The sequence below is a fragment of the Haemaphysalis longicornis genome, unplaced genomic scaffold (assembly GCF_048455015.1).
Source record: "Haemaphysalis longicornis isolate Haplotype H1 unplaced genomic scaffold, Haemaphysalis longicornis Haplotype H1 scaffold_14, whole genome shotgun sequence".
Lineage (NCBI taxonomy): Eukaryota > Metazoa > Arthropoda > Arachnida > Ixodida > Ixodidae > Haemaphysalis > Haemaphysalis longicornis.
This window is the reverse complement of record NW_027526245.1, coordinates 32,436,121-32,464,117: the sequence shown is the minus strand read 5'-3', so window position 1 is coordinate 32,464,117 and position 27,997 is coordinate 32,436,121. Positions and strand designations below refer to the sequence as shown.

The window sequence follows — 27,997 nt, the reverse complement described above, 5'->3', positions numbered from 1 at the left end:
AACTGTTGAGAATTCATGCAGCCAGTGGGTAACGGGGCTGGCTTCGCCTGTGCACGTGTGTGGTGGTGTGGTGTGGGCACCGGGCTCTAACCGCACGTTGTGTGCCCCAGCTCACGCACGTGGTGGTGGTGACCGCGGCATCATGGTGTTCCTCACCGCGATCAACTTCGGCGTGAGAGTGAAGAGCGGCGCGAGTCGTTTCTGGAAGAGGCAACGGATCTTCCAGCTCGCCGCGGTGAGGGCCGTCCATTGACTCGCTCCCTTTGCCTGAACCTGACCCTTCTTGATTGCCTACGGTGGTGCCTTTACTTCGCTTCCCCGTATCCCGTAGTTTGCTGCCGGGGAAATCATTCCTCTGGGTGCTTAGCGAGGAATAAAGTGGCGACGAGTGGCGGTTTAAAGGTTAGGGGCACTGTTCACCTAAACCCTCGTTTGAGGTGGTCATGTGGTGAAGCACCTTTGGCAGCGCTTCTAAACGTTGCAGGCTAACCGTGGGGCTGCGAAGCCCCGTAAAGGGGTGCAGCGTTCGTTTTTTGTTTTTTTTTTCTATATTTATAGGGTGCGGAGAATCCTCGGAACACCTGCGCAATATCCTTGGTGGCGCGTTAAACCCCACAATCAATCAATCAATGCAATGAGTCCGCAACTGTAAATCTAAGAGCCGCACTGTTATAAGTTTACAAAAGGGTGCGTTGTTTTGCCGGCAGTCAGTGTTCCTTTTACGGTGTTGCGGTACTGTTTTCCTACATGTTTTTTTTTTTTTTTTTTTTACATATTTAACCTAACCCGTGAAGGCAACAACTGAATTCCAGACAAAACGGCTCGGCATAACCGAGCGAAAGACACCCAGTTCGTAAACCAGAAAAAAGTAGCCTATGAATATAGTTAACGAAAGAACAGATTTAATAAAAAACGGAAATAAAAAAAGAACGCCCACCAAAATCGACCCAACGAGCACCTTTCCCATGAATAACCAGAAACGCTACCCGATGCTGCCTTTTGCTTGTTATTACACGAAAGACTTGGATGGAAGGATGAAATAGGAAATTTTGGGGGTCAGGAAGGGGACTCATTCCAGCAGTGCAGCATACGAAGGAATGATAGTGCGTGAGAAGATGAAGACGAGTACAGGACAAGCGCCAACTTCCAACTCTATTTTGCATGAAATCGCAACACACACATCTACTTCCCACTGGTATCATCCATGAACCAATGAGCAGACGCACCACCCTTTTCGGTATAGTGAAAACAGATTTCAAACACAACAAACAAAAAAAGGCGGTAAGGTGCGGTACACGAAACAGAAGGCACCATATAAGAGATTTAACATGCCAACTAAACAATGCATCTAAAATGAACACGTGTCAATCATAAAACCAAAGAGTGAAAGCAGGGCTAGTGAGGTATAAAATTATCGAAATAGAATGGTAAGAGTCGTGGGAAAATGAAAGCGGTGAAATAAACAAAGGGTGCATTTCAATTTCTTTTTTTTTTTTTTTACAGAAGCCCAAGCATTCCCAAGCGAAAAGGATTTCTTCCTTTTCTGAAGTTCTCTTAAATGTGACCCTGTAAGAATGTTAATTCTGTGGGTAGCAGGCTTACGGAAGGCGTACTGACACAATCCTCCCCATAGTCTCTAATCCTGTAGGCTTCGATAATTTCTCTCTCTGTTTTTGCCTTCACCATGTGCCGAGAATTCTGTACCTTCAAGCTTTGGAACTTAGCCACAGGTTGCACAATGCATAGCCACATGCCCCCCAGAATTATTTTTTAACAGAAAGATTGTGCTCACGTACCTTCTCATTAAAACATCTTTCAGACTGAGCAATGTACACCTTTTAGCAGGTCAAATGAATTTTGTAGACTACGCCTGAAATGTACTTCATGTAGCATCTTCTGTGTCGTTTTTTTCATACGCAGCCTTTTATTGTTTAGACATTAACGGGCACAATTTTGATAGCTTACAAGGAGGAGAAAAAACCACGCAAACATTGTACGAGCTTGCTACTTCTTTTATGTTATGAGACACTGCAGATGTGCAGATTCCTAATTTTGCCTTCTTGCCGTTCCTTTTCGTGAGATGCCCACTCTGTATGGAGGTGTGGGAGAGAAGCCTTCGTCCTGCACGAGTGTAGGCTGATGGCTTTGTAAAACTTGCTGCTTTGCTTGTGGGCTCATGGTCGTCACGGGGAGGTAGCGCTTCAAGGAACGAGACACACGACAGAAAACGGACAGGACGGGCGCTGATGGTGGTGGTGGTGATGTTCATTATCATTTCCTCATCATCAGTGCTGCTGCTATTTATGAGGGGATTATCCCCCATGTCGTATGAAAACCTCATAAATGAGGTGGAGCATGTCCGAAGCTCCGGCACCAGAGTCCTGCAGCTGCCGTGGGGCTGGCGCTGAGTTCAGGGAACTCCTTGCATTGCTTCGCAGAGTGGAAAGACTGGTTCGGAAAGCACTGTCGTCGGAAGACGTCGGAGCTTCTAGATGTGTGCAGTATTGGAGTTGGAGAATTTTGCAAAAATTGGCTGTACGGAAGTGGCAGAACCTCCGCTCCAAACTGGACCTTTGGAAGCGTCTTTCCAAAATGTAAACTATGGTTTTCATGCTTCGCTCACTGCTAACATTGGCATTTTTTTTATTTATTTTTTAGTTTATAGACCTCAATCAATTCGCTAGTGTTGTGGATGCTCCAGAGGAAGTTTGTGCAAAAATCCCTCACCGCTTTGTTGCTTGATACACTTCACAGTGACTCTTCACAATGTAATGCTGCTAGCGAAGAAGACATGCCATTCACAATGGCCAAACTATCAGCTGTGCTTAGGTCTGCTAACCGATATGTGCTGACACCATTACCTAGGTTGCACCTTATATATATATATAGTCTGGAAGCATGAAAACTCGCACAGAGCGCAAGAAAGTAAGGTAAGTAGAGACAGAGACATGCGAGGAAAACATTAAAAAATAAAACTTTACTGACGTTTCAGGAAGACGACTTCCTTTCATCAGAGTTCCTTTCTCCACCTTAGTGTCACTTCCTTTGCAAACAGTGCATGTAACTCTGAAGAAAGGAAGTCCTCTTCCTGAAACGTCAGTAAAGTTTTATTTTTTAATGTTTTTCTCGTGTGTCTCTGTCTCTACTTACCTTATATATAGAGAGAGAGAGACAGACATAAATAACGGTTGGCAGTCAAGAAAACCTTGGAAAGCAAAGGGGGGAATGTGGTAGGTCATACAAACAGGTGAAGAATTTTTTGAGTCAGATAGAAAGTGGTGAAAAAATGCCCACCGGGTGGGATCCGAAGCCACGACCTCCAAAATACCGGTCTCGTGCGATGACCACTACGCTACCGGCGGGGCTGTTTCCCCACCACTTTCTTGGGTATTTATGTCAAGGTATTTTTTGTTTCCTGCACTTGGGGGTGGTTGCCAGCGCCACTCGGACTACTCAGGGTGAAGGGGACCTTCTTTTTAACCCCCGGGCCGTGACTCGAGTGTCTACGACATGTCAAGAGTGGTTGACCAGCGTTGAATCCTCTTAGCTACCTTTGGCACCAAGAATGCCAGAACGGAGGCCCTCGCTATGCATGTAGTGAATCAGAAAATGGGAAATGAGGGGCTCGGTGAATTAAGACAGAAAATAAGGGTTGGCAGTCAAGAAAACCTCGGAAAGCAAAGGGGAGGATGTGGTAGGTCATAGAAACAGGTGAATTTTTTGAGTCGGAAAGAAAGTGGTGTGTATAGGTACACACACACACACGCACGCACGCGCGCGCGCATGCACGTTGAGGCTAAGGCATCACTGCTCGATTTATGCAATCATTCCTGGATGTGCAGTTTAGACCCCAGCTGGAAATTGGATCCCGTGGTAGCTGTGTTGAAACACCGAAAGGCACTCGCAGACGTCAACCTGATTTCGTATGATTGTGCTATTGTGTATGACTGGCAAGCTCATCAACCCAGACTTCTGATTTGGGATGCCAAATGGTGTGTGCATTTGCAATGGAGGTGATTATTAGATCAGACTTGATGTGTCCTGCACGAATAATTTTCATTGTAAGCTTTGGCAGACAATCTCCCTTCCCTGTGGAGTTCATGGGGACCTGAAACAGAGTGCGTGTCCTCGTGACAAAAGCAAAAGTGAACACTGGGAGGGCGTCTCTTGCCCTGCCCCTATCTGGCCTGATTTCTTTATAGAAAGTTCTTGGCATGCAGACAACTTCAGCAACAGCATGCCATGCAGCAGAGATGCTTCTTCAAGACACGCAACTCAACAGTACACTGTGAATACTCAGTCATATGGTTATTTCACCCGGGTGTCATTTCCTTTGCAAACAGTGCATGCAACTGCTGCGTCATTTTATGTCTCGTGTCGTCCATTATGTGGGTGATGAACACTAATTATGCCTATTGAAAATGCCTCAGCTTTGTGGTGTTCTCCGGCTTTGCACGCATGTGGAGTTTGCAGGATTGACTAGGCATCGTGTGAAAAAAAAAAAAAAGGTGTGTTGCGATGGCCATATAAAAAAAAAGATATGTGACAATTTTGTTTTTCTCCATCGCAATGTTGAAACAAATGCGAGAGTGTTAACAGTATGGTTGTTTGGCCGATCGAAACACGACTGCATTGCAGTTCATGCAGTGTTAACCAGGTAATTTTTGTGGGACTACCAGGTATGGCGAGTCGTTGCCGACAGAAGTGAATCTGTCTCTGGTGGCTCTGTGCACAGCACTTCTATGGGCGCCGCCGCAACTGCTACCGGCTGGCAATCCGGAGTGTCCAGAAGGCCCTGACCCACTCCATGGTTGGACGGCGGGTGAAGCGTGCCGAACTCGGCCGGGTGAGTTCCTCGTGCGGCTTCAATTCGACACCACAAAGCGGACAGGAGCGTTTGGGCATCCATTTGTGGAGGTGCATCGCTCCGCGATGTGGAGAACGTAAAACAGTGCAGACAACCTCTGCAAAAGAAAGGGAACAACATCCCGGTGTCCTTGTTGTTTGTGATGTATATTCTCTGTCGTGCCCTGCCAACTTGTCCAAGCTCTGCGATGTGCCTGGCATCTACATCAGCAGGGGAATACAGGAGCCCTGCGTATTTCTGAGTGATACATTTCAAGTACGTGTAAAGCATTGTAATTGTACGTGCACCAGAGCAAATGTAGGTGTTGATCTGAAACAGTATGGGCTCAGAAATAATACTAGTTTACCAACATGGTAGCCAAAATGTCAGTAGTAGTGAGGGGATGCCAACAACCAGAATCATTTTTTTCCTAACTAGGTTAGAACCAACTAATTCTGGTCCCTCGAAAACTTCAGAGCTGGCCAAGTTGATTTACCTCTGTTGGTTGGGGGTGAAATTGCTGGAGGAAAGGGGGGTGGTTATGAAAGAATTACGGAAGGCTTTCCAGGCACGATGTTGACTGGAAAACATGCATGCATATGTTCAACACGAAATTCAGGTTGCGTACGTTATTACCTCGGTGAGCTTGGAGTATGTAGCTATGCTCTGCGGCTGCCACTGTGTTGCGGGAAGCACTAGAAGCGCTAATTGACATGAGAACACAAACTGCGCCAGACTCACTTTTCAACCCAACAGGAATGGTAATGGGGAAGGTGTGCGGACTAGGCCAAACAATGTCCGCATGCCCCGCACAAAGCCACTACGGAGTAATAGGCTGTATTGAAGTGTAGTGGTCAGTACTAAAGATCCTATCGGACAGCAAAACGGAGCAGTCTGGAGGAGCCTGCAAAAATGTGCTCATCTTGATGACACACGAGGTAGTGGTAATGTTTGGCATTCTGTATCTGTACCTTGCGTGACTCCGAGGCGTCGCTGTGAAGCACGCTGTGAGCCTCGATGGCATAAGGTCAGCTGCAGTGGTGCACTGGAAGGCCAAACCGGTTTTTCTGGTTCCCACCTTGCAAGCCCAAACCTCACACGGTCGTAACTGCTGGTACAGACCACATAGAATGATGATGTTAGTCTTATTGCACTCCTTGATTCATGTACAGTTCACTGGTACTTTGTTTGGCTGCATCACTCCAGCAGTTTTTGCACAAAAGCTGTCAAGAAATGAAATATAAAAATCGGAATAAATTTCAATGCAGTCATTTTACACAAAAACAAATTTTATGTCAACAATCACAATGAAAAACTACACGTCCCTCAATTTTCATCATCATCACTGCAAAGAGAAACTTTTTTGATCAAAGACCTTGCTTTAATTTAAAGGCAGAATGGAATTGCTGCACAGTATGCACTGAGTTGCGCCATAGGCTGCTTTTTTTTTTCAAATTAAAAATAAGTTTAGCGCAAAAAACCAAAGACAGTTGAAAGTTAGCGCCTGTCCCGTCTCCTTTCTTGTGTACTGTCTTTGGTTTTTTGCGCTAAGCTTATTTTTAAGAATCTTGAACAAACTAGCCCCCCAACAAGTTTTGTAAATTAGCTGCTTTTTTAATTGGTCGCTCCAGGTCTGTGCCAAGTGAATCGCGTGCCTGAAGATAGAGAAGGAAACTGCGCTTATAGCGGAAGCAGGGACGATTATGAATGTTGCAGGGGCACAACCACGTAGTGAAACAATGTGGGTGGCATGAAGTTTAGTTCGACACGAAAGTTGTACTCTGAAGTGCATCATGTGCCATTGGCTAAATCTTAGGTGTTGCCAGCTCATTCTCACCTCCCGATGTATGGCAGACGTGTGCGAGAGCTTCTTTCACAGGAGTATGGTCCCGAAGACAGTCCTGGGAATAGCGTTGATTACTAATACATGCGTACGAATTTCGCATGACAATGAATGCTTACCGCTTGCCCATGAGAAGGGTATCTTTGAGGATTTACTCACCATGCTCCTTGAGGGGGTGAATTGCCACATAATTTTTACACCTCCAACTGGATTTGCCGCAGATGAGAACTACACACCGGGAGGGAGTAGCTGAAGCTCCTGTTGGGTAACGCAGAGCTACTCATCACACGTGGCATGCCAAGCAGCAGTGTGTCCAAGCAAGGCGTTGTGAACCCGGGCTGTTTCCAGGAAGTGAGGTTAAAATTCTCAAAACCTTCGCACAATTGAGCTAAGAACGGTGCTGTCCTGCACAGTGCAAGTGTTGAGGCTGCCCACGCTTCCCGCCCTTGTTATCCCATTTCTCTGTGGAGGCAGTTCTGTGATTTGATTAATTTCCTGGCACTGTTAGGTGGCCGTGTCTTGAAAAAGGGGGGGTCATTTGGGAAACACTTGAGTCATCTGTTGGGCCCCCACTGCCCGAGAGAGAGAGAGAGGAGTCCCTCACTGCTGCTGTTGTTCCTCTCTCTCCTCCCCACGTGCAGCTGTGGATGGGACGCATTGGTGCAGCCTCCCTGGAGCACGGCATCCCCTACGAGCCCTTCTACATCAACCTCAACAAGGTGAGGGGGACTGGGAGGACTCTGGAGTTTGTCTGCCTCCTGACGTGTCTCATCTGTGCAGCCAGCGCAGGCAGGAGGGCAGATGCAGGCGTGCAGGGAGATACCAAGGGGGACAAGACATTATGTTAGCACTGAAAGATGGGACGGGACGCAGGGTAGAAGTACCTGGGACGAACGCTCGACTTTTGTCCTGTATTTCTATCCCGTCGTGTCCTGTCCTCAGCGCCGTCACAGTGTCTTCAGTATCGAACAGCCAACTGGCCCAGCTTTGTGTCCTTAATGAGATAGCGAGGCATTGAAGGAGGGCACGGCCAGGAGAACGAATGGCACCATTAGCAAAGCAGCCTTTTATGGGCAATGGCAAGCTCCGGAGTTGGGCCATGAGTACAAGTGGACAAGTGTTTTGGGTTTTGCAGCAGAAGTTTGGGAGCTCTAAGCGCAGACTGAAGAGAGTTAGAAGGAACACATGCGTCGCCCACTATTGTTATACTATTTGTCTTTTACAAATTTACAATTTATTTATTTACTTATTTATTGAGGAAAGGTGGGTTTGAAAGTGCCATTTTCTTCTTGCTTTTCGTCTCTCATGACTTGGAGACAAGTTTCGACCGCCCGTTCATGAGGTTCACATAGTGTGGTTTCACAAATTGTGGGTGCGTGTGCTATTTGTAAGTTGTTCCTGAACGAAAGCGGAATCATAATACAGTTGAACCCCTTTATAAGAGACACATACCAGGGAGCAGTTTCTGTCTCTTATATCAGATGTCTCTTATAAGCAGGGAACCATTTTTTCACTTACTAATCGGACCCTAGTTCAATGTGGGCCCCATATGACTAAAATAAGCTCAAAAGAACGCTACAGCATGTTGCAAAAGATCCATTCTAATTTATGTTCGGCCCCCAGAATTTATGAAACAGTTCCGAATCTTGTTTGCTTCATGACTGTATTTACACTGTATTTTACAACCGATTCTGCAAGCTTTTTTTTCTTTCCTCGTTTGTGGAAGATGAATCGTACATGTTGAGTTCACAAGCCTGATGAATAGGCAGAGCGCACAGCTTCTACCGCTGTGGGCTCAGGCTATTCATTATGCTTGCAGGACTCAACATCTGCGATGCTTCTTGATTGGGAGCTATGCGAGTGGGAGAACCCGCATGTGCGATCGCACTCCATCCAATAGATGGCAGTAAGCTTCAACCACTTCTGTAAGTTGCATTTCCATTGGCAGGGCTTCTCATCGTCATTTCATAGCTGACTGAACCACTGTGTGTTTGCTGAAGTTATAATAAATAGTGACTGCAGGCGTCTGTCATTCACCTGTGCTTCCAGGATGGAAGCAACTGCAATTAGTGACTGGTGGCAGTGCGTCTGAAGTTAAAATGTCTGTTACAAGCGAGATTATTGATTAAAGTTCAAGGATGACTTGTCCCTTATAACCAATCTTCTACATCCGATGTCTGTTATAAAAGAGGTCGATTTAATGGGAAAGATAGGGCAGCCAACCATGTGGGTCAATAGTGTCTCTTATACCCATTTGTCTCTTACATCAGTGTCTCTTATAACGAGGTTCAGCTGTAACCGCAAATGTTTTGACTGAGTATACTGAATTTACAAACAAGTGCAACATCAGTGGATACTTCGTGAGTCAAGGTTTCTACATTGCTGTTTAGAAATGTAGGCTGTGGGCACCTGCTGGGTGCTGAAATAAAAGATTGCTGCATTCCAGCACCTATGCTGTTAGGGCTCAAAAAAAAAACTACTAAATTCTCTCTTCATTGCAGTTTTAGTGAATACTGCACGAATAAACCTCGCTAGCAATTCAAGTGGTATTGTCATGCAGTGAAGACGGAAGCAACATTTTTGTAGAAATCTACGTTTTATGGGAGTGAGCTCCCCAAAAAACTCGCAGAATACAAAAGCAACGAAAAAGCAGTCAACAAAGTGGTGTGCCCAGACGAGCGTATTGGTAAATTGAATGCCATGGCCTTTTCTTGCACACATTTATCCATAGCTCTCATTACTGGAAACGTCAATTGAGATGGTGAACACTTTGGATTAAACACGAACAGTCCGACGGTGACTGCAAAGCTGCTTCCTTTCCGCATGAAAACCAGACTGCTGGTGCAGCATTCAAAAGGAGTGAACACACGCCTGATTGAGAACACAAGATAAGATACTGGGATGGGACCAGATGCCAGCAACGAAACATAAATAAGCGAGCCAAGAAGGCCTGCGTTACAGCAATCCTCTCTTTTTTTTTTTTTTTTTTCTTTTTTTTTTTTTTTTTTTTTTTTTGGCAACAGGTGGGAACAGTAGCAAATGCCGCGAAAGATGAGAGAATGTGTTGGCGATGAGAATGGTGCTTTTAGCATGTGCTGAAGTTGGGTTTTTAGAGCAACTTGGCCTCAGATCGGCCAAAAGAATTGCAGCAGTGCTTTGCTAAGGGGTCCGACCTTTTGGTCCGACATAAGCTGTGCAAAGCAGCCTGAAGCACCAAATAGAGGGAAAAGGCAGAAATTTTAGGGCTAGCATTACAGTGTATCCAGCAGAGAAAAGAGCTACGCAGCACATTTTGTGCGTGTGTGTCAAATTAGTGTGTTAGTGCTCTCAGTGGCTACCAACAGAAATTTGGGAGAGTTTGGGGTGCTGCTTTTTAAAATAGAAGCACGGGGGGGAGGGGGGGGAAAAGGCTGAGAAGTAAAATACAATGCCACTTGTTCTTCTTGCTGTGCACTGTATTTCAGCACTGTTCCTTGCAAATGTTTGTTTAGCTGACATGCCGTGCCGTGTGCTGTAGCGTTGCAGTTACTGGGTAGGCAGAGTGTGTGTTCACCCAACGGCGTCTCTCTGTTACTTGTCCTTGGTTGCAGTGCCAGGTGGCCCTGGACCGCAACGTCCTCGCCCAGCTGACCTACACAGAGCCCCGCACATTCAAGGTGGGCACGGCACGGGGCCTTCATTCCAACCTCTTCACTGCCACTCCCGAGATAACTTGGGAGGCCGCCCCACACGCACGCACACCCTTTGCGACGCCCGAGTGCACTCTTGTTGCCTCTTCACCCAACCCCCTGTCACGCACAAGACAACTTGCGTAGAGGGAAATAATTGTAGGCATGTCACGCCATCTGTTGAGAGGTCACATAAATGCATAACACTTGTCAGGTAAATTCTAGACACCGTGTTTCTTCATCCTTGTTGCTTTGGTTTATCGCAGCAGCACAGCAGAAGTGAATGAGGTGGGACCGAAGCTGCGAAAGGTTTGTCACTGTCTGCATTTCAGCTGGCAGGGACAGCCCGGTGTCGTGCGTCGTTTTGGAGAATATCATACTAAAAGGATCTCCAAAACCCCGGAAATTTTAATTAGCTGCTAATTATATTCTTATTTAGTTGAGAGTTAACGTGCACATATTTCATAACGCATTTGTGTTGGATAAGATAACCCTGAATGGAGTGTTTGCATGACCTGCAAAGCATCGTAATGCATTGCTACCGTAAAATGCCCACGGAAAGAACCTAAAGAAAAAAGCGAATTTAAGCCGGGAGGGTGAGCCAGCCATAAAAAGAAAAAACACTGCAGCAAAAAGGGTTAGAAGACACTGACGGGAGTTGTAAACACAGTTCGGGGACCATGCCAGATTAAAGTCCAGAAGGAGGCCATGCTCCAGATTCTTCCAGCCAATTTACACATTTCTTTTTTTCCTGCGAAAAATGAATGCATTCAAAGATGCCATTTCCCTCGCATTGCACTCCCTATCCAGTCGCTGCTGTTGGCCATGACGCCCCACCCACAAAGTCTGTGGGGGGTGCTGCTTGGCAGATTGCGTCCATTTTCAACCTGCATGCCCCAAAATAGTAGTACTAGTAGTAATAGTAGAAATAGTACTACCAAGAAAAGGGGAAAAATGGAAACTCAGAGGTGTTGGGTAGCATCTGAGGGCATAGCGAACCAGCGGGACATTGCTGTGGTAGTTCGTGAGTCAAGCCACCGAGGGGGCTGGCTGTTTTCTGTGTGCCCGAGCACATTATTTATTTTTTTATTTAAGAACATACTGCAGGCCATGGAGGCCCAAGCAGGAGGGGCATAAGGTGGTAACAATGTCAACCATACGATAATACAAACAGTAAACAGGAAAAAGCACAAGCAAGAAAAGAAGTATAAAACAGTGTACGCTAGGCACAACTAAACAGGCACAACTTGTAATTTGCTTGTAATGAACCAAGAGAGTTTAGACAATTTTCGGGTGTATTGTTCCAATCATTAATTTGGGGGGAGGGGGGGGGGGAATTCAAAGAGATTGGTAGAAGTGAACATTGGGGTTAAGGACAGAGAATGGGAATGATGAGTACGGCATTTCAAAAGGGATTTCAAAATTCAAGGGATTTCATCAGCAAGAGGTTTCAAAAAGGAACTCCAGTCCAAAGCAAGTTTGCAGTGATAAAGTATATACAATAAATTAAGGCGAAGAAACTGTCTTCTGGACAGCAAGGTTGGAATTCCGTTGTCGCACATGAGCTCGAAAACCGAATCTGTGCGATGAAACTTTGAATAAACAAACCGAATAGCTCTCCTTTGGATCTTTTCTAACAAGTCAATATTCTTTGATGTGTGAGGGTCCCAAGCAGCACAAGCATACCCCAGTTTAGGTCTAATTAGTGTTGTGTATGCAAGTAGTCAAACATTAGTCGGAGCGTCTCAAAGCTTATGCTGAAGAGAACATAAGTTACAAAAGCAGGAGGAAGAAACATTAGTAACATGAGAATTCCAGATTAGATAATTTGTAAAAGTTGTGCCCAAATATTTATATTTCTGAACTTGGTTTAAGAGATTTCCTGCAAGAGAGTATGAAAATGTATGTATGTATGTATTTATTGTACTTAGGAAAAGGAAAACCCACCAACAGGCGTAAATTGTCTCGCCTAGGGGGCGGACACCGGAACGACTGCTGGTGTAGGGGGGGAGGGGGAGGATAGGGAGAAAAGAATACATAGGAATAGGAGGATAGGGGAGAAGGTTGACATTACAATGCATGTAACTCGCGCAAGGGTAAATATAAAACACAAAAGAGAAAAAAAAGGAAAAAGGGGAATAAGGGTAAATATAAAACACAGAAGAGAAAAAAAAAGGGTTACACGCTGGGAAAATTAACATTACAGAGAAACACTACAGATATAGACAACACATGAATCTACAAAGGACACAGCACACTTGTAAAAGGGGTCACACACGCACACACACAAGTACAGAAGCTGCTTCAGCAGCAGCACTCCTCCACAATCTGGGCAGCTAGGCAGAGTTGTAGTGGAGTGCGCTGTGCAGCCCCGAGGCCCACAGGTATGTACCCAGGGCCTCGAGCACTTTGTCTCGCTCCCTAGCACTGCCTGGGGGCCAAAGCAGATCCTCAAGTGGCCGCGCTCCGTGAAGCACGACCAGCAGCTCTGCCCGCCCTGCCGCAAACTTGGGGCACTCGTATAGCACGTGCGGCAGGGACTGCACGGGCGCTCGGCAGTGGGTGCAGGAGGGGCTGGTCGCCCGCCCCAGACGGTGCTTCCGCTCCGCCGTCCACACGTCCCCCACTCGGAGGCGCAGGATGGCCGAGCGCAGTCGTCGAGGCAGGCGTGAGGCCCGCACAGGCGGTAGGCCCCCTCCGACACACAGCCGCAGGTCCGGATGCTTGGTCCGGATGTGTCGCTGGATGAGCAGGCGGGCGTCGTCCGCTGCCGCCTGAGCCACCATGTCCAACGGAGGCAGCGCGTGTGCCCCGGCGGCCAGCTCGTCCGCCCGCTCGTTGCCATCCAGACCAATGTGGGCGGGGACCCACTGCAGGCACAGTTGAGTGCCCCGGTCCGCCAGCTGTGCCGCCTTCTCCCGGATGCCACGCACCAACAGGGAGTGCGAGTCTCCGTCCTGAAGACGCACCAGGGCCACTCGGGAGTCGCACAGCAGGGCGCAGCGCTCGGGCAAGGGCTCCATTTCCAGCAGCAGGTCCAGGCCCAGTCCGACCCCCACCAGCTTAGCCGTGGCCGAGGAAGAGGCATAGGACAGCCGCGCCTGTCGGGTGGCCTCTCCCAGCACGGCGGCCGCTGCGGCTGACCCCTGCTTCTCCCGCACCGAGCCATCTGTGTATACTAGGGCGTGGCCGTCTAGGTCGCCCCAGATGACACCCCGGGCCAGCTGCAGTTGCCCGCAGTGGGGTGTCCGCCGCTTGCTGTGCAGCCCCGGAAGGTCCAGCCGCACGTCAGCTGCCAGAGCAGGAGCGGGGCCACGAGGTCCCGCGTCCACGGGGCCCACCACCTCCTCGTAGAGCATCAGCATGCGCCCCATGCGCGAGTGGTGGTGGCTCTTCAGCCGCCGCAGCAGCGGACCGCCCCCCTCGGCGCGTCTCAGCCAGTTAATCTGGCCAAGTGCCCGCAAGTCAGCTGTCATCTCTAGGGTCCACGCCCCCGCCTCGGCCAGCGTCTTCTCGCACGGCGAGCTCTGGGGCAGGCCGAGGCAAGCGCGGACCCCCTTGCGGTGGTCTCCCTCCAGCTGCCGCCAGGTGGGTTTCCGCAGGGTCACCAGTGGGAGCGCATACATAAGGAGACCCACCGCCGAGGCACTGTACAGCCGGAGGGCCATCTGCTGCGAGCAGCCGCTGTCCCGGGCCACCATCTTGCGCACTGCTGTGGTGGCCAGCTGCGCCCTGGCTCGGAGCTCCTTGGCCGCCTGCCGGAAGTTCAGTCGGTGGTCTAGGGTGAGCCCCAGGTACCGCACCCTGGTCCTCCACTGGAGCTCCTCGCCATCGATGGTCAGGCGCCGGGTCCATCCACGGGCGGCGGCATCTGGATGCACCAGCATGGCGTCGGTCTTTGTCGCCGACAGCTGTAGGCCGACGCCTGCCAGCTTGGCACGAACTGCCTCCATGGCCGCCTGCAGTTGCTGTACAATGGCTCGGCCCTGACCCTTCGGCCCCAGCACCCACAGGGCGATGTCGTCGCCGTACACCGAAATGTACACTCGGTGGCCCCCTCCTCTGGGCAGGCGGCCTGGCAGGGCTGCCATCACCAGGTTGAAGAGGAAGGGGCTGATGACGGAGCCCTGTGGGGTGCCCACGTTCACCGGCCGGGGAGCCGACAGGGCGTCCCCCACCTGCACCTGCGCCGTGCGGCCCGTCAGGAACGCCTCGACGAAGCCCCGCAGCTTGCCCGCAATGCCAGCCTCCTCCATGGCCAGGGAGATGGCATGACGCTGCAGGTTGTCGAAGGCGCCCTTCACGTCCAGCAGCACCAAGGCCGCCACCTGCTTGGTGGCCCTGGCGTGTTCAAGGGCCGCCACGACGTCGGCGATGGAGTCGGTGGCTGCTCGGTGCCTCCGGAAGCCCGTCAGCTGCTCGGGGATGGCCTCTTCCTCCGCAGCGATGGCCTCCATCCTCCGCAGTGCCACCCGTTCGAGCAGCTTGCAGCCGCAGGTTGTGAGGGCCACGGGCCGGTACGCCGTGACTGCCACAAGGCCCTTGCCTGGCTTTGGTATGGGCCGCAAGATGGCCAGCAGCCACTCAGGTGGCAGTTGACCCGTGTCCCATATGACATTGTAGGCGGCCAGGAGTCGGCCGAACCCCACCTCATCCAGATTGCGCATCATCTGGTAGGTGAGGCCGTCTGCTCCTGGCGCCGACTTACGCTTGCAGCTGCGGAGGGCACTGCGGAGCTCAGTCTCTGTGATGGGGGCGTTGTTGAGGGGGTGGTGCACCTCCCCCGTCCCAGCAACAGCAGCAGCGGGCCCTGATTCCGCCTGGTGTGGCGGCAGGAATTGTGCAGCGAAGAGGTCAGCCAACTCCGCAAAGCTGGCCTGCTTGCGGATGGCCATGGCAGCCAGGGGGTTGCGGTTTCTCTGGGGTTTCAGGATGGAGTTGAAGATGCCCCAGAGGCGGCGGCAGCGTGGGTCGGCCTCCGAGCTGACGCAGAGCTCAGCCCAGCGCTGCCGGCTCAGGCGATTGGCGTGACGGCGGCACGCCGCATCCACTCGCCGGTACGCCGTCCAGTCCTCCCGCTCCCCCGAGCGCTGAGCCTTCCTCTCCGCGCGGTTGCGCACCGCCCGCAGCTGCAGCAGCTTCAGTTCCGGCGTGGTGGCCTACTCGGCTACTGTGCAGCTCTGTGTGGATTGCCTGGCGCAGCAAACCAGGCCCCGGAACAGCTCGGCTCCTTCCCCCAGGTCCTGCTCGGCGAGGCAGCGCCGGAACCGGTCCCAGTGGGTGACGTGGTGCAGTGCGGCTCGCTTGGTTGTCCTGTCAGGTGGTGCGATGTGCAGTGGGTAGTGGTCGGAGCCCCACGTGCTGGGCTCCCTCCTCCAGGTGGCCTCAACCCCGGCTGACACTAGGGTGAGATCAATGGCGGTGGCTGCGGAGTTGCCACGCCGGAAAGTGCTCTCACCAGTGTTCAGCGCAGACAGGTTGAGGCGCAGCATGGCGTCCAACAGATGCTCACCGTGAGCGTCCATCCGGCCATCTCCCCACGCAGTGTGGTGTGCGTTGAAGTCACCACAGAGGAGATGGCGGGCTGCGCACAGGGACACCAGCCGATCCAGGAGGCACGCGTCCCAGCGCTGACCAGGGCGCACGTACACACTGCACACTGTAATGTCTGCACCACCCGCACTCAGCCTTAACGTCACTGCCACGCACTCCTGCACAACTGTCGTCACCGCACTGGTATCCAGCTCTGCGTGCTGCACATCGTTCCTCACAAACAATGAGGCACGCGAGGTTCCTGGGGGGTGGGACGGGTCGCCACACACCACCGCCGAGCACTGGGCACTGTCACACGCCGTGGGGCTGTGATAGCCGATGTAGCCCGGCAGGCGAATCCCCCCCGAGCCGTCCCTTCCCGCACGCACATAGCTCTCCTGTAGAGCCACGACATGGGGCTCGTGCTGCAGCAGAAACGCACTCAACTCCGCACGACGCGGTCGCAGAGAATTGACGTTCCACTGCAGCACTGTAGGCACGAGTGGCTGTGTGCGAAAATTGTGTGAAAATTGTGTGAAAATTGTGTGAAAATGTGTGAAAATTGGTGAGGATTCCGTTTATTGGTAATGTGAAGGGAGACGGTTTTTTCGGGGTTTAGTGCCATGCCCCATTCAAGGCTCAAGGAGAGGATTGCAGTGAGTGAGGAGTTAAGAGCTTCCTGGTCACTAATAGAATTAATATTATTAAAAATAACGCAGTCGTTGGTGAAAAGTTTAATTTGGATGGGTTTGTGATTACGGAGACAATGTCATTGCAGTAAATCATAAAAAGTAAGGGGCCAAGAACGCTACCCTGAGGGACTCTGGAGGTGACTGGAAGAGTACTAGAAACAGAACCGTCAATGTCTACATATTGGCTTCGATTCGCAAATAATCTGAAACTCATGCTACAAGAAAGGAAGGAAACCCGATGAGATGCAGTTTGGGAATTAGTTTATGATGCGGCACTAAATCAAACGCTTTGGTGAAGTCTAAACAAATTACATGTACCTGCCCACCATCATCGAGTGTTGAAGCGAAAGAATGAACAATTGAACATAATGCAGTGGCGGTTGAAAACCCCTTCCTAAAACCATGTTGCAATGGAGATAGAATCTGGTGTTCATCAAGAAAATTTAAGATAAGAGTTCCTACTGTACGCTCTAGAAGTTTCCATGAGGGTGACAGAATAGAAATTGGACGATAGTTAGCCAAAGAAAGAGGGTCACCTTTTTTAAAGATAGGAACAACACTCGCCACTTGAGGTATAATAGCAGATCTAATGGACACCTGAAAAACAATAAGGAGGAAATTGGCTAAGCGTTCAGCATAGCAACGCAAGAAAGCGTTGGGTAAACCATCGGGTCCCGGAGAAGATTTTCACTTTCAATTGAGGAGCATAGTTAGAACCTACGCAGTGGAGCAGCCACAAGGAAGACGCGGAGCAATTCACCTGAGAGCGCTTGTTCTGCAGTGTGCGACTTAGCTCTTCTGCTCAGGGCTTGGCTGGTTTCTATGTGTGACAAGGTCATTCATTCGCAGCCGTAGCCACGATCACCATGCTTGCAACACTCAACACCGCCTCGTGTCCACCTGTCGTGTCGTATCCACCTGCTGTCATATTTGATTAAATTTAAGGGGTTTGATTTTGCAATAAGCTGAGACGAAGAATTTGGGAAGTGTGCATGTATGTCCAGTCACAACACTTTTGTGTAAGGTGATTAGGGGAACAGTGGGAGTAGCGTGGCTGGTGCAGGTGATGTGTTGTGCGGCGCATCACAAACTGAGTGGAGTCTGGCGTGGCTGCCTCGCTAACCTCGAGGTAGCAGAAGGGAGTGCGGGAGACATGCATGGGCATATATCTAAGCAGTTTCTCTGAATTTCCGCCGAAGAAACATTTACAATGGCATGCTACTTTCCTCCTCACGCTGTCTTCACTGTCACCATCTTTGCTCTAAGTAGAACTTAGCTTTTCTTTCTCTACTGACCAGTGGTCAGTCATTTCCTGTCGTTAGTTTTCTGACCACTGCTGAGGTTGTGTATTACTGGAAGCCCACCAACCTATTGGATGGTGATGATGATTGGGGGGTTTAACATGTTAATGCAACGCAGGTGATGAGGCGCCCTGTAGTGGAGGGCTCCGGATTAATTTTGACCACCTCAACTTTAAGGGGACGGAACACCGATTTTTATCGTGTATATATACTCTAGCTCATATGAAAGCCTGTTTTTAATATGGTCGGGTAACCACAAGCAATTTATAAACAAATTAGTGGAAATGACTTTAATTTTGTACTAAACTTTCCGCAATCTGATGGGTGGCGGTTTATACGTAGTGTAGAAACTTCACACTAAAATATTGTCACGAAGCCAAAGACGACGCAGTTGTCTTCAAGGAAAATATGTTTATTGGAGCGAACTTGTGCTCCCCTAACAACTCAAAGAATACACAGGCGGCGAAGCAGCAGTCAGCAAAGTGACGTGCGCATGCGAGCATCGGCGAGTCAAATGCCGTGGCATCTGCTCTGCGGGAATTTATAACTCGGCACGACTGTTTCTCTAGCTGTCGATTCCATGCAGAACACTGTAGATCAACGAAGATTATTCTAGGCTGGTGATGCTAGTTCGAAGCACTCTCCCTATGTAAGGAGATAACACGTGCGGCATAAACAGTGGAACATGTGTTGCACTTGTCCCACAGATAACATAGCCCGGCACAGCGAGTTGGCAAAAACAAAACATAAACAAACAAACCCAAAACATGGTTCGTGGCAATATGTGTCCATACCCCTCTGCATCCATACCCCCCTTTCCCTCAGTGGGCCCCAAAATTCATGTGGGCTGGCGCGGCGGTAGTTTCTTGTGAACTATCCCATATCGTACATTAACGGTGGCACCCAAAAGTGTTCTAAAGCTCGCCAAATTTGTCCACTTACAAAGGGTAGAGTTGTGCAAAGTGATGTGCCTCGAGGTCTTTCTTTCGGACTAATTATTCAGGTTCAACGCTTTAGAAAATGTTTCATGTACTGCACTGTGCCCTGAAAGATGCCGTGATAGGCCCTTGAATGTCTTTGAATTCTTGCCCCTGAATCCTGTATGAGCCCTGCCAGCTGTTTAGCCGCATGTCACCGAAGCAGTGCAGGAAAGCTCATCGCCGGTAGCGGAGAGGGCTGGTGCATGTTTTCGAACATTGAAATGCTCCAAAAATTTATTCGAAATTTTCATAGTGCCACGCGATTCAAAGTCAAATTTAATATTGCATTACTATGATATTTGAAAGTTTATATATTCGCACACTTTTAGTAATTGTTGTTCTAAAAAAGTTTTTTTTTTTATGTTATGAAGGTACAGTGGAACCCCGCTGATAGGTCCCTCGAACCTACAACGACCCGCTTGTTACGACGGATCACCGCAGTCCCGGCAAACTCCCCATAGAAACAATGCGTTAAAAACCCCGATGATGTGACACTCAAGTACACGCGGCCCGCTTCATACGACAGGCCCTGGCGCGGATAAAACGGCGTTTGCCCCTTATTTTACACCACTTCGCCGCCTCGTCCCGTTCTTCTTTATTGTTAACTCCCATTTGACGCTGCTTGTTGTGCAAAGGTCTGCAGGCGGGCCAGGCCAGTTGCTGAACGGACGCAAACAAGCAGGCAGGTACTCGTGAGCAGGAGTTAACCTGCGACAGCCGCACGCGCCTGCAGTACGTCAACACACCGACCATGAGAAGTTGAGGTTCAGATGGCAGGTGGACCGTGAATTTGAAGCTCCCGTCGAGCCGCTGGCGAACACGGAAACACATACGACGCAACCCCACGGCGATGACCGATCAGCGGCTTTTTCCTCCCACTCGATCCAAGTTGCTTCCTTTCACGGCGCTCTCTCTCCCTATATATCTCTGCTTTCTGAATATCAGTGTCTTTCTTTCAAAGCCACGTTGTCACGCGGCTCCCTTTTTTGGTAGATGGCTCAGTTCACGCGCATCCGCTGCAAGGGTGGAGACACGTATAAGTTCGCACCGCGATTTTGGGTCGCTCACTGGCTGCCGCAGTAAGTTACTGTAGCAAGACCAGGCTATAATTTTCGCCGCAATGCGGTTTACCCCCGAAGTATGAATCATCTTATCTATTTCGCGTTGCTTGGTCTTGTGGGAAGCAAAAACAGCAATGTGTTGACCACTTTGACCCAATAGCGACGGCCCAGGACCGTTCAAAGGGTGTCTCCACCACGTATGGCAATGACGTTTTTTTATTTCATCTCCGCTTGTACTATCGTTTGCTTCGCTTGGCCTTGGCAGTTTCAACTGACCTCTTCCTCTCTCAATTTGCTCCACCACGTTGGCCTTATCTCGCGCGCGCAGGGCGCTGGATGGCACGGGTGTCGCGTAGCGCGTGGCACTTGGTTGGTGGGCTAGCTGGACGCCATCGAGGGGAGGGGGCACAACATTGACGTTGCCTTTTTATAAACTTGAGATTTCAGCTAAAGGTTCGCAAATCACGCGTGAACACGCTAACTGTAGTAGTTTAAATAAGTTCTCAGCCCACCTGTCACGTAAGACCGTCTACTAGGCCGGCGTTTACCAGCACTCCGGTCGTACGACACCCCGATCATATGACGCTTTCTAGCGGTCCCTTGAAAGTCGTATTGTCGGGTTTCCACTGTGTAAAAGCAAAAGAACTTCCTCAGGAATTTTTGGAGACTTCTGGGCTTCTTTTTGACAACAGGGGAAAAAGGCTCGAGTCCCCCTCCCCCAACCTGCCCCTTCCAGAGTCCCTGATCACAGTAATGTCCTTGTTCCTTTGCATACAGCCTCACTGGGGTTACACCTACTTATTGCATTGGACATGTCATCCACACATCCAGTGAACTCAAGGGTGGCCACCACCTTCATCCCTTTGGGCATGCTGCACTCTTGTGTTGGGTTTCACTACTGAAGCCATAGACGAGCCAAACACTTGCGTCGCAAGTTTGACTCACATTGGGTACATGTTCGAGGGGCTTCTTTTTAGTTTGGTGTTTTCGAGCAGACCTTCAAGCTGCCTGCAGTCTTCAGGTCCCACTTGTAGACAGCTACAAAAAACCACCCACTTCACCCGCTCTCCTTTTGCATTGCTTCAGTACATTGCTTCAGCGGGCATTGCTTCTGTACTCCATTCGTGATGCACTGAAAAGATGCAGAATGTCAAAGAATGCATAGACCTTCCTGTCTTCAGACATGGGGTGTTCGAAGAAGAGCTTTGTTGCATCACATTTCCCACTGACACCGAGGCAGATTGAGAATTTCCTGTTGGTGCTTGCTGCATCACCTACGATGCCATCAACGACCGCTCCCGTGTCCTCCAGCACGACAACGGCCTGCAGTACTACCCTTAGGCTTACCATCGGTCCTTTCATTGCCCCACTTAATGCAAACACGCCAATTGGTTGTGTGTAGTTTTCTCCAGAGGGGAAAAATATAAGCGCAAGTGCATGGTTGGCCAAAGCAGATGTGTCAGCACTACCCTTAGGGTAATCGAAGAGTCTGATGTAGGTTAGCGTCCTTGACTGGGCACATTTTCTCTCCCCAACTCAAATCGCATCCAAAAGAAAGATGCCGTGTCTGTGGGAGTCAAAATTTGTTTCGAGCTTCTATTTTAGTGCTGGGAAAAATTTAGCATTAAAACGACGTTTTGTACCTGTGGTAGAAATTTACTTTCTCCTGGTCTTCACACAAGGCAAGAATAATTTGTATGTCACAATCCCTATGAAGTCAATCTGGGGATGGCAAACGAATTTGGAAAAGGAGACGCAGTAGCAGGCTGTCGTCCGCATAGTGCCTTCCCTCTTTTGACATTGCCTTTGCAGCCATTACACATTCCAGCCAAAGCACCATGCATGCTTATGGCACTGTCTTTGCCCCAGTTCTTCCACCTCGCTATTTTTAGAGTCATTCATTTGTTCTTATCACTTCTGCAGCTCGCTAGTCAGTGCATGCTTTCTGCTTTGGAGCCTCAGCTTCAAGTGATAGCAGGCAGAGAGTGCTTTGGCAATGCCTCAAATTTTGGTTCCTTCAAAAAGCATGCCAAAATGTGTATGCATGCCCACTTGACTGGCTTTTTTTTTTCCATGCTTTGGGAATATGTAGCAAAAAGTACAAAGCTTTGCAGGGTTTTTGCGTTTTGGAAACCTTGAAAATCACGGAACAATTTTCTGTGCCTCCAGACTCTGTCCACTCCACCACAATGCAATTGTATGCCAGGAAACTTGTCCACTTCTGAGCCACCGCTGCAGACAGCAGGGTTGGTACAGTTGCACCAATTGCACCAGAATGCCACATTTGCGACTTGCTGTTACAGGCTGTGCCAGAACCGCAAAAGTGATTCTAACTGTGCCAAAGCACGGAATTCAACAACCCTTTTCAAGCTGAGTTGTAAAAATGAAGGCAAGATTACCCGAGAGAGGCGTTGACATCACTTCTTGTGAAGACGCTACCACCATGTCAAGATGTCCATGGTGTAGAGCAGGGGTTCTTAACCATGAGTGTGACGCAGACCCCTTTTTGGCTTGCAAAAGCGATGGAGGACCCCCGATGAACTAGTATGTTGATTCATGTCGCAACATGAAACGATTAGCAGTCACAGCCAGAGTGTCCCACATTCTTATTCAGTGTCCGCCTTTGTGTCTGACTTTTACGCCGACGCATGTTATGTCATCACATTTTGCTCTTGCAGCTGAAGGTAACCCCAACACCCACGTGCTGCCTTCTGTGTGTCTCGCTTTCCCGCATTGTTGGGGTGCTGTGCAAAAAGCCAACTTTAAAGCATTCTACACGGAGAAATTGAAGAAACCACTTTTAATACCCCTGTCAAACGTGCCTATTTAAGTGCACTTCAACGGAGTGCGCTCAGCTAAACTGTCATTCGGGTGCAACTAAACAGCAAACGCAAATGGCACTTCCCACCGAATGCACTTTAAGCTGAGTGTGTTCCCAAAACACGCTTTACCCAGGCCTGCTTACCGAGTTGTCTCGGCTGCAAGAGTCCAAAAATCGGGAAAAATTCCATAAAAGAACGAGCGTTTTGATGGCTATAAGTTGTGTTAAAAGTTAATTATGAATATATTATTGATTTATTTTTACAAAAAGAGAAGCAGCGATGAAAAAGAGAAAATTCCTCGCCCAACGAGGAGCCAGCGCCGCCTGGTGGAGTGTTGCTCCATGGCCAGCGTTCTTTGCGGCATTCGCATAGGTGGTTTGTTGTAACTTCGGGGTTGCGTTCCTGTTTCAGTCTTTTTGATTATAATCCACGCTCTCTGATAATTTTCCCTCGACAGTAATGCTGCTGCGATTCACTGCGCAGCGAAGAACAATGAATATGTTGCCGCCGGTGTGAGAGACGCCAATTGCAGTGTTAAACAATATAAACACAATAATGTTGTTACATTGTTTCTCACGTGACAAAGAAGTAATTTTTCAGAATATTTACGGCGGCTATCGTTGCTGACATCACGGCCAAGGGCCCTTTATTTTGTCGTTAAGCAACGTGCGGCCAAAGTGTCATTCAGGGAGCACGAGTGCACTCGGCCTAAGTGCACTTAATTTTAAGTAGGCACGTTTGACAGGGGTCTAAAAGTCATGCTGTGAAGCCGCCTATTTGCATTACCAGCAAGGTTTCGCTAAAAGAAACGAACGGGGCGAGGGGTTGAGGGAAGAGTTTTGAAGAGGGCTTCATACACCCCCATTTGAGAATCACTGCCATAGAGAATAACGCAGTTCACTTTGGCTTCGGATCAAATATAACTTCGAAATTTTGGAATAGGTAAATTTTCGAAGCATCTCAAAGTTTGAAGACACACACCAGCACTCTCCGCTACCAGCGATGAGCTTTCCTGCAATGCTTTGGCGACGTTCAGTGCTGCCACTCCTGCGCCAAATGAGGTATCCTGCGCCATCCTGATAAAAAAACCACGATTTTGCAAGCAAGTGCGCCAAAATTTGTGTCGCGCCAATCGCATGCAGCCTGTTACAAGCACTACTTCGCAGTGGTCTCTAGACATGTACTATAACTAAATCGGGTTGATAACTTGAACTCCCTCGCACCCGTAATCGTGTTTTCCGCGGTGAGTTTGGTTGGCGCCGTCACTGGACGGCCGATAGTGTTTTCGTCTAGCAAGTCATTGCAGCGCTGGCGTACCGCGGTTAAAAACTTTCCGTCTTGTTGTAGTTTCCAATAATTCCTGCTATAAAGAATAGGTAGTTTTAGGTGGCGTTTATTGCCGGCCCTCTCCGCTCCGAGAGCCAGCGGGAGCGCTGTTTCGCGGCATGCGTGACGCGGTCGGCTGCAAGCTCTCGCTTCGCTTGTTGGGTTCGCGGAGGGGACCGCCGCAAGTGAAGCGGGCCGTGAAAAACAGCCAGTCTCTCTAAAGCACGAACCTCATGGAGCGTTTTCTGCTTGCGAAAACACGCCGCGTAAGCACCCGCACTCTGCGCGCGGCGTGGCAACATGGCGGCGGCTTCGGCCGCGAAGTGGTGTGGGGAGCTCGAGCGACCACTTTTAAACACTCTCTAAAACACCGCTCAAGGCGAGCACGAAGTTGCTTGTGTGGTAAAGGAGCTTATAATGTGGGCGAAATCGGTACTATAAAACATCATCCGCGTCGCTAGTGAAAACGTCCATGCAATACCTGCCGGGGTAGTAAGCCTAAAAACCGCCGACGGAGCCAGCCGGCCGTGACCGGGCTGTTTCGAGCGCTTCAAAACCGCCGCCATGAGGCACACGCCTCCCCATTGGCGCAAGTCGCCAGGCTCCTCCCACTGCCGCACGTGACGCGCGTCATTTTCTGAGCGTAGTAGAAACTGCCTCGTGCGGGCGTGAAAAAATCGTACGCGCAACGCCGACGCGCACGAATCGCATGCAAAAGTGCTCCATGCGCATTTCTCATGCACATTTCCAGCTAGCTTGGAAATGCGCACGGGGACTGATAGCAAGCGCCTGCATCTAATAAAATGAAAAAGTAAAACACGAGGGCTTGCCTCAACAATTAATAAACTAGAAAAGAGGCGCGTTGTTTTTTTGCTAGGCAGGTTTTTCGAAGCCTTTCAATATTCATTATCGTGTTGCATGTTGTCTTTTATCCACACCAGAAAGGAACTAAATACCTTGCAAATTATGTTTTGTTGCATTTTTGCTATTGCGTAGATACTTGGGGATTTAATTGCATCAAACTTCTGGCGACTTCTAGCGACTGTTTCGAAATAAGTGGAAAAAAAATCCCATTGCCCCAGGAATGACAGGTCGGGCTATAAAGAGCCAAATATGGCTACTTTTTCTTGTGGTTGTAGAACTTTTCTTTATTGGCTATTTCGCTATTCTTGGGCTATTGGGAGAACTGACTGTGAAAGCTATTTTTAATGCATGTTCGAGCCTGCTAACTATGAAGCGTTTTCAGTGACTCCTTGAAAAAGACTTCCCCTAGTAGGGACAAGAAGACCATTATTCTTGAGCTGTGCCGTCCATTTGTGATCGCATGTGGGAAAAGCACCTTCAAGCGCATTCCATGACCACCTACACATCAATTACTGGACGATACTGGTCAATCTTTAGTGTTGAGAGATGCTTTGGACTCATCTAGCAGTTGATGTTTAGTTGCTCCAAGGTGCTCCAAAACTGGCATTTAGGTGCTCCAAATTGCTCCAAAATTAATAATTTGCTGATACAAAAATTGCTCCAAATCACCGTTCATCAGTGGCACCACTGCATGTGGATAAATGGGTAGTGGATGGTGCGTTTGGGCAGTCTCTTATCTCCTTGGCATCAGGCCAACTCCACCCTGGTGCTTATCTTTGCACATCCTGGCAATGTGATTGCATCCAAGCTTTTTCAGTCAACGCTCCGTAGATAAGAAAGCCCAGCTGCGTACTGTCATAGTCTCTAGTTTTCTGATCAAATGAGGCACAAGTTGATCTTTTTTAATCATGTGAATGTTCGCATCCCTTTTCTATATAGGACCTAACAAAAACCAATGAATTTGTTAGCTTCACGCTCCTAGACACCGAGATAAAGCTTTCTTGGCAAGTAGGCGTTGACATTGCAGCGCTTGCAAAGATGGTTTGCCGTGCACGTTTGTCAATGCGCTCTATCACTTTTTGTCTCAAATCTTGTTGTATGTTTATATCAGGCGTGACAAACTCTTCTTGGAACGCAAATTTCAGATTCTTGTTTGTGCGTGCAAAGACATGGGGGCACAAGTGTTTTTAAAAGTGTTTTAAACGCCAATTCATGAGTTAGAACTAGAAGGGGGGCCTCCGAGCAAATGCAATAGGGGAGACGATACCACGACGCCATGGCGGCATGCTGTGGAGGGTTTATGAAGCAAGCTAATTCTGTATGCCTTACATTGCCCCACAGGCTGTGCCTATTTTTAAAAGCGGAGCTGTTGTAGGCCGAGCCTTTTTGTCCGTCTGCTGTAGGTCGTGCGTTGCGCATGGGCGCAGAGGAAGAGTATGTACAGGAGGCCAAACGGCCCATTGTGGCAAGTGCAGGCGAGCGACGAGATAGTGTCACAGTGAAAATGGAGACAGACTACAAAGAAGCTTCGTAGCTGCGAAGGAGAGGGTATCGGCATGTGATAGATAAAATTATAGTAGCCACAATTCATCCCAGGGCTGTGCAGGGAAAGGCCGATCACGGCAGCCGTGCAGCTTTTTCTCCTGCGACAGATGCTACCAGCTTGACCCAAGCCTAGCACTTGCGACGCCGTCTGGCCGCCCTAGGAAGTGCCGTTTCCCCCTCCTGTCTTTTTCTTACTCTGTGCACAGCGGTAGGAACAGGTTCCTAGACCCGCTGGCAACCTTGCAGAAACCAGTGGAACAGAGAGAGGGCGCAGTGGTCGTGCAAGGGCGGGTTCCGCTCCCTCCCGCTGCTGACGTTTTGCTGCCAGTTCTTTTGTGTGGACCGCAGAATCTGCATGGCGACGCTGGGGGGGGGTTGTCGGGCGGTTGCCCGTTGACGTTTGAGCCAATACGAGAACCGCAGCTCCACTGTTTGAGCGGGTTTCACACTGTGGGAAACTGGTTTTTTTTTTTTTTTTTTTTTTTTTTTAGAGCTTGCATTGCATAAAGGTGCACAAAACTGCCATATACAGTGACTGCAAATTTCAGCTTGAACGTGGAAAACCACGGAAATACAAAAGAAATCGTGGCCAGAGTTTTGCCATTCACGTTTCTTATTCTTACGGGAATTGTGGTAATGATGTAGCTCGTCAAAATATGAAGTACAGTCGATCCTGGATATATCGAACTTAGGTGTATTGAATTATTGCATATATAGAACAGTCCTAACATCCCCTTGGAAATCCTATGGAAAAGAAAATATTTTATATACTGAAATATTGATATATCGAAGTACTTTGCGAGATCTGTGGAGTTTGATATATCCGGGATCAATTGTATACCCTAACCACACTGAAGCACTTGTGGTTGGAGTGACCATGACAGGTGAAGGCTGTCCTCATGTAGAATCAAGCATCAGTAAAGCCAAAAGCAGCGAGACGGCTTCTTTGCGCTTGCCTTGTGCCGTGTGGGAAGTTTTACCACTCGCTCTAAGTGGTGGGTGTGTGCCTGGTGACTGTGCAGAGCCTGGCCACCCTGGCGCGGTTCAAGCGCAGCGTGGACGCCGTGGACCAGAAGTCCGTGCTGGAGGAGCCACCGGAGGGCGTCTTCAGCCGAGGAATGCTCTGAGCAGCCACACCAGGCGGCGCTTTGGGGGGAAAAGGGGAGCGGAGTTCGTGCCGGGGGGCCAAATGCCACCTTCACGGAGCTCCCCGTTTGTGAAGCTACGACTTCGCAGGCACTCTCACTTGGTGATAGGTGGGCAAGACGGGTAGAGCGAGCCGGTAATTATGGTTACGTGCTTCAGGGCTCTGAGGGAAGAGCTAAAGAAGCACATTGAACAGCACTAAGTGCTGTAAAGGGAGATTGTCCTTTGCCTTGCATTGTGCGCCCCTGTACTGCACTTTGTCCATTTCCGTAGTTTGTTATGCATAGCACATTCTTGGACATCCATAGTCACCAAGTTGCAGGGTTTTGTGTGGCTGAGGGTGTTGAGGAATAAATTCAGTGAAAGCTAGT

General features: G+C 49.3%; 1 protein-coding gene across 1 annotated transcript; it reads left to right on the top strand.

Annotated features, from left to right (window-relative positions):
• The first annotated feature begins 22 nt into the window (after window positions 1-22).
• On the top strand, window positions 23-27,993 carry Mrpl20 (mitochondrial ribosomal protein L20). The gene is made up of 5 exons (XM_077695364.1): window positions 23-235; window positions 4,736-4,846; window positions 7,331-7,408; window positions 10,280-10,345; window positions 27,503-27,993. The coding sequence occupies exons 1-5, from the start codon at window positions 143-145 to the stop codon at window positions 27,605-27,607; spliced, it is 453 nt and encodes a 150-aa protein (XP_077551490.1). The 5' UTR covers window positions 23-142; the 3' UTR covers window positions 27,608-27,993.
• The last annotated feature ends 4 nt before the right edge of the window (window positions 27,994-27,997 follow it).

What these genes read in the sequence shown, in the direction of transcription:
- Mrpl20 (XM_077695364.1), top strand. Translation starts at nt 143, where the DNA reads ATGGTGTTCCTCACCGCGATCAACTTCGGCGTGAGAGTGAAGAGCGGC. An exon ending in GGATCTTCCAGCTCGCCGCG is followed by an intron (nt 236 to 4,735) that starts GTGAGGGCCGTC and finishes CTCTGTGCACAG; the next exon opens with CACTTCTATGGGCGCCGCCG. An exon ending in AGCGTGCCGAACTCGGCCGG is followed by an intron (nt 4,847 to 7,330) that starts GTGAGTTCCTCG and finishes CCCCACGTGCAG; the next exon opens with CTGTGGATGGGACGCATTGG.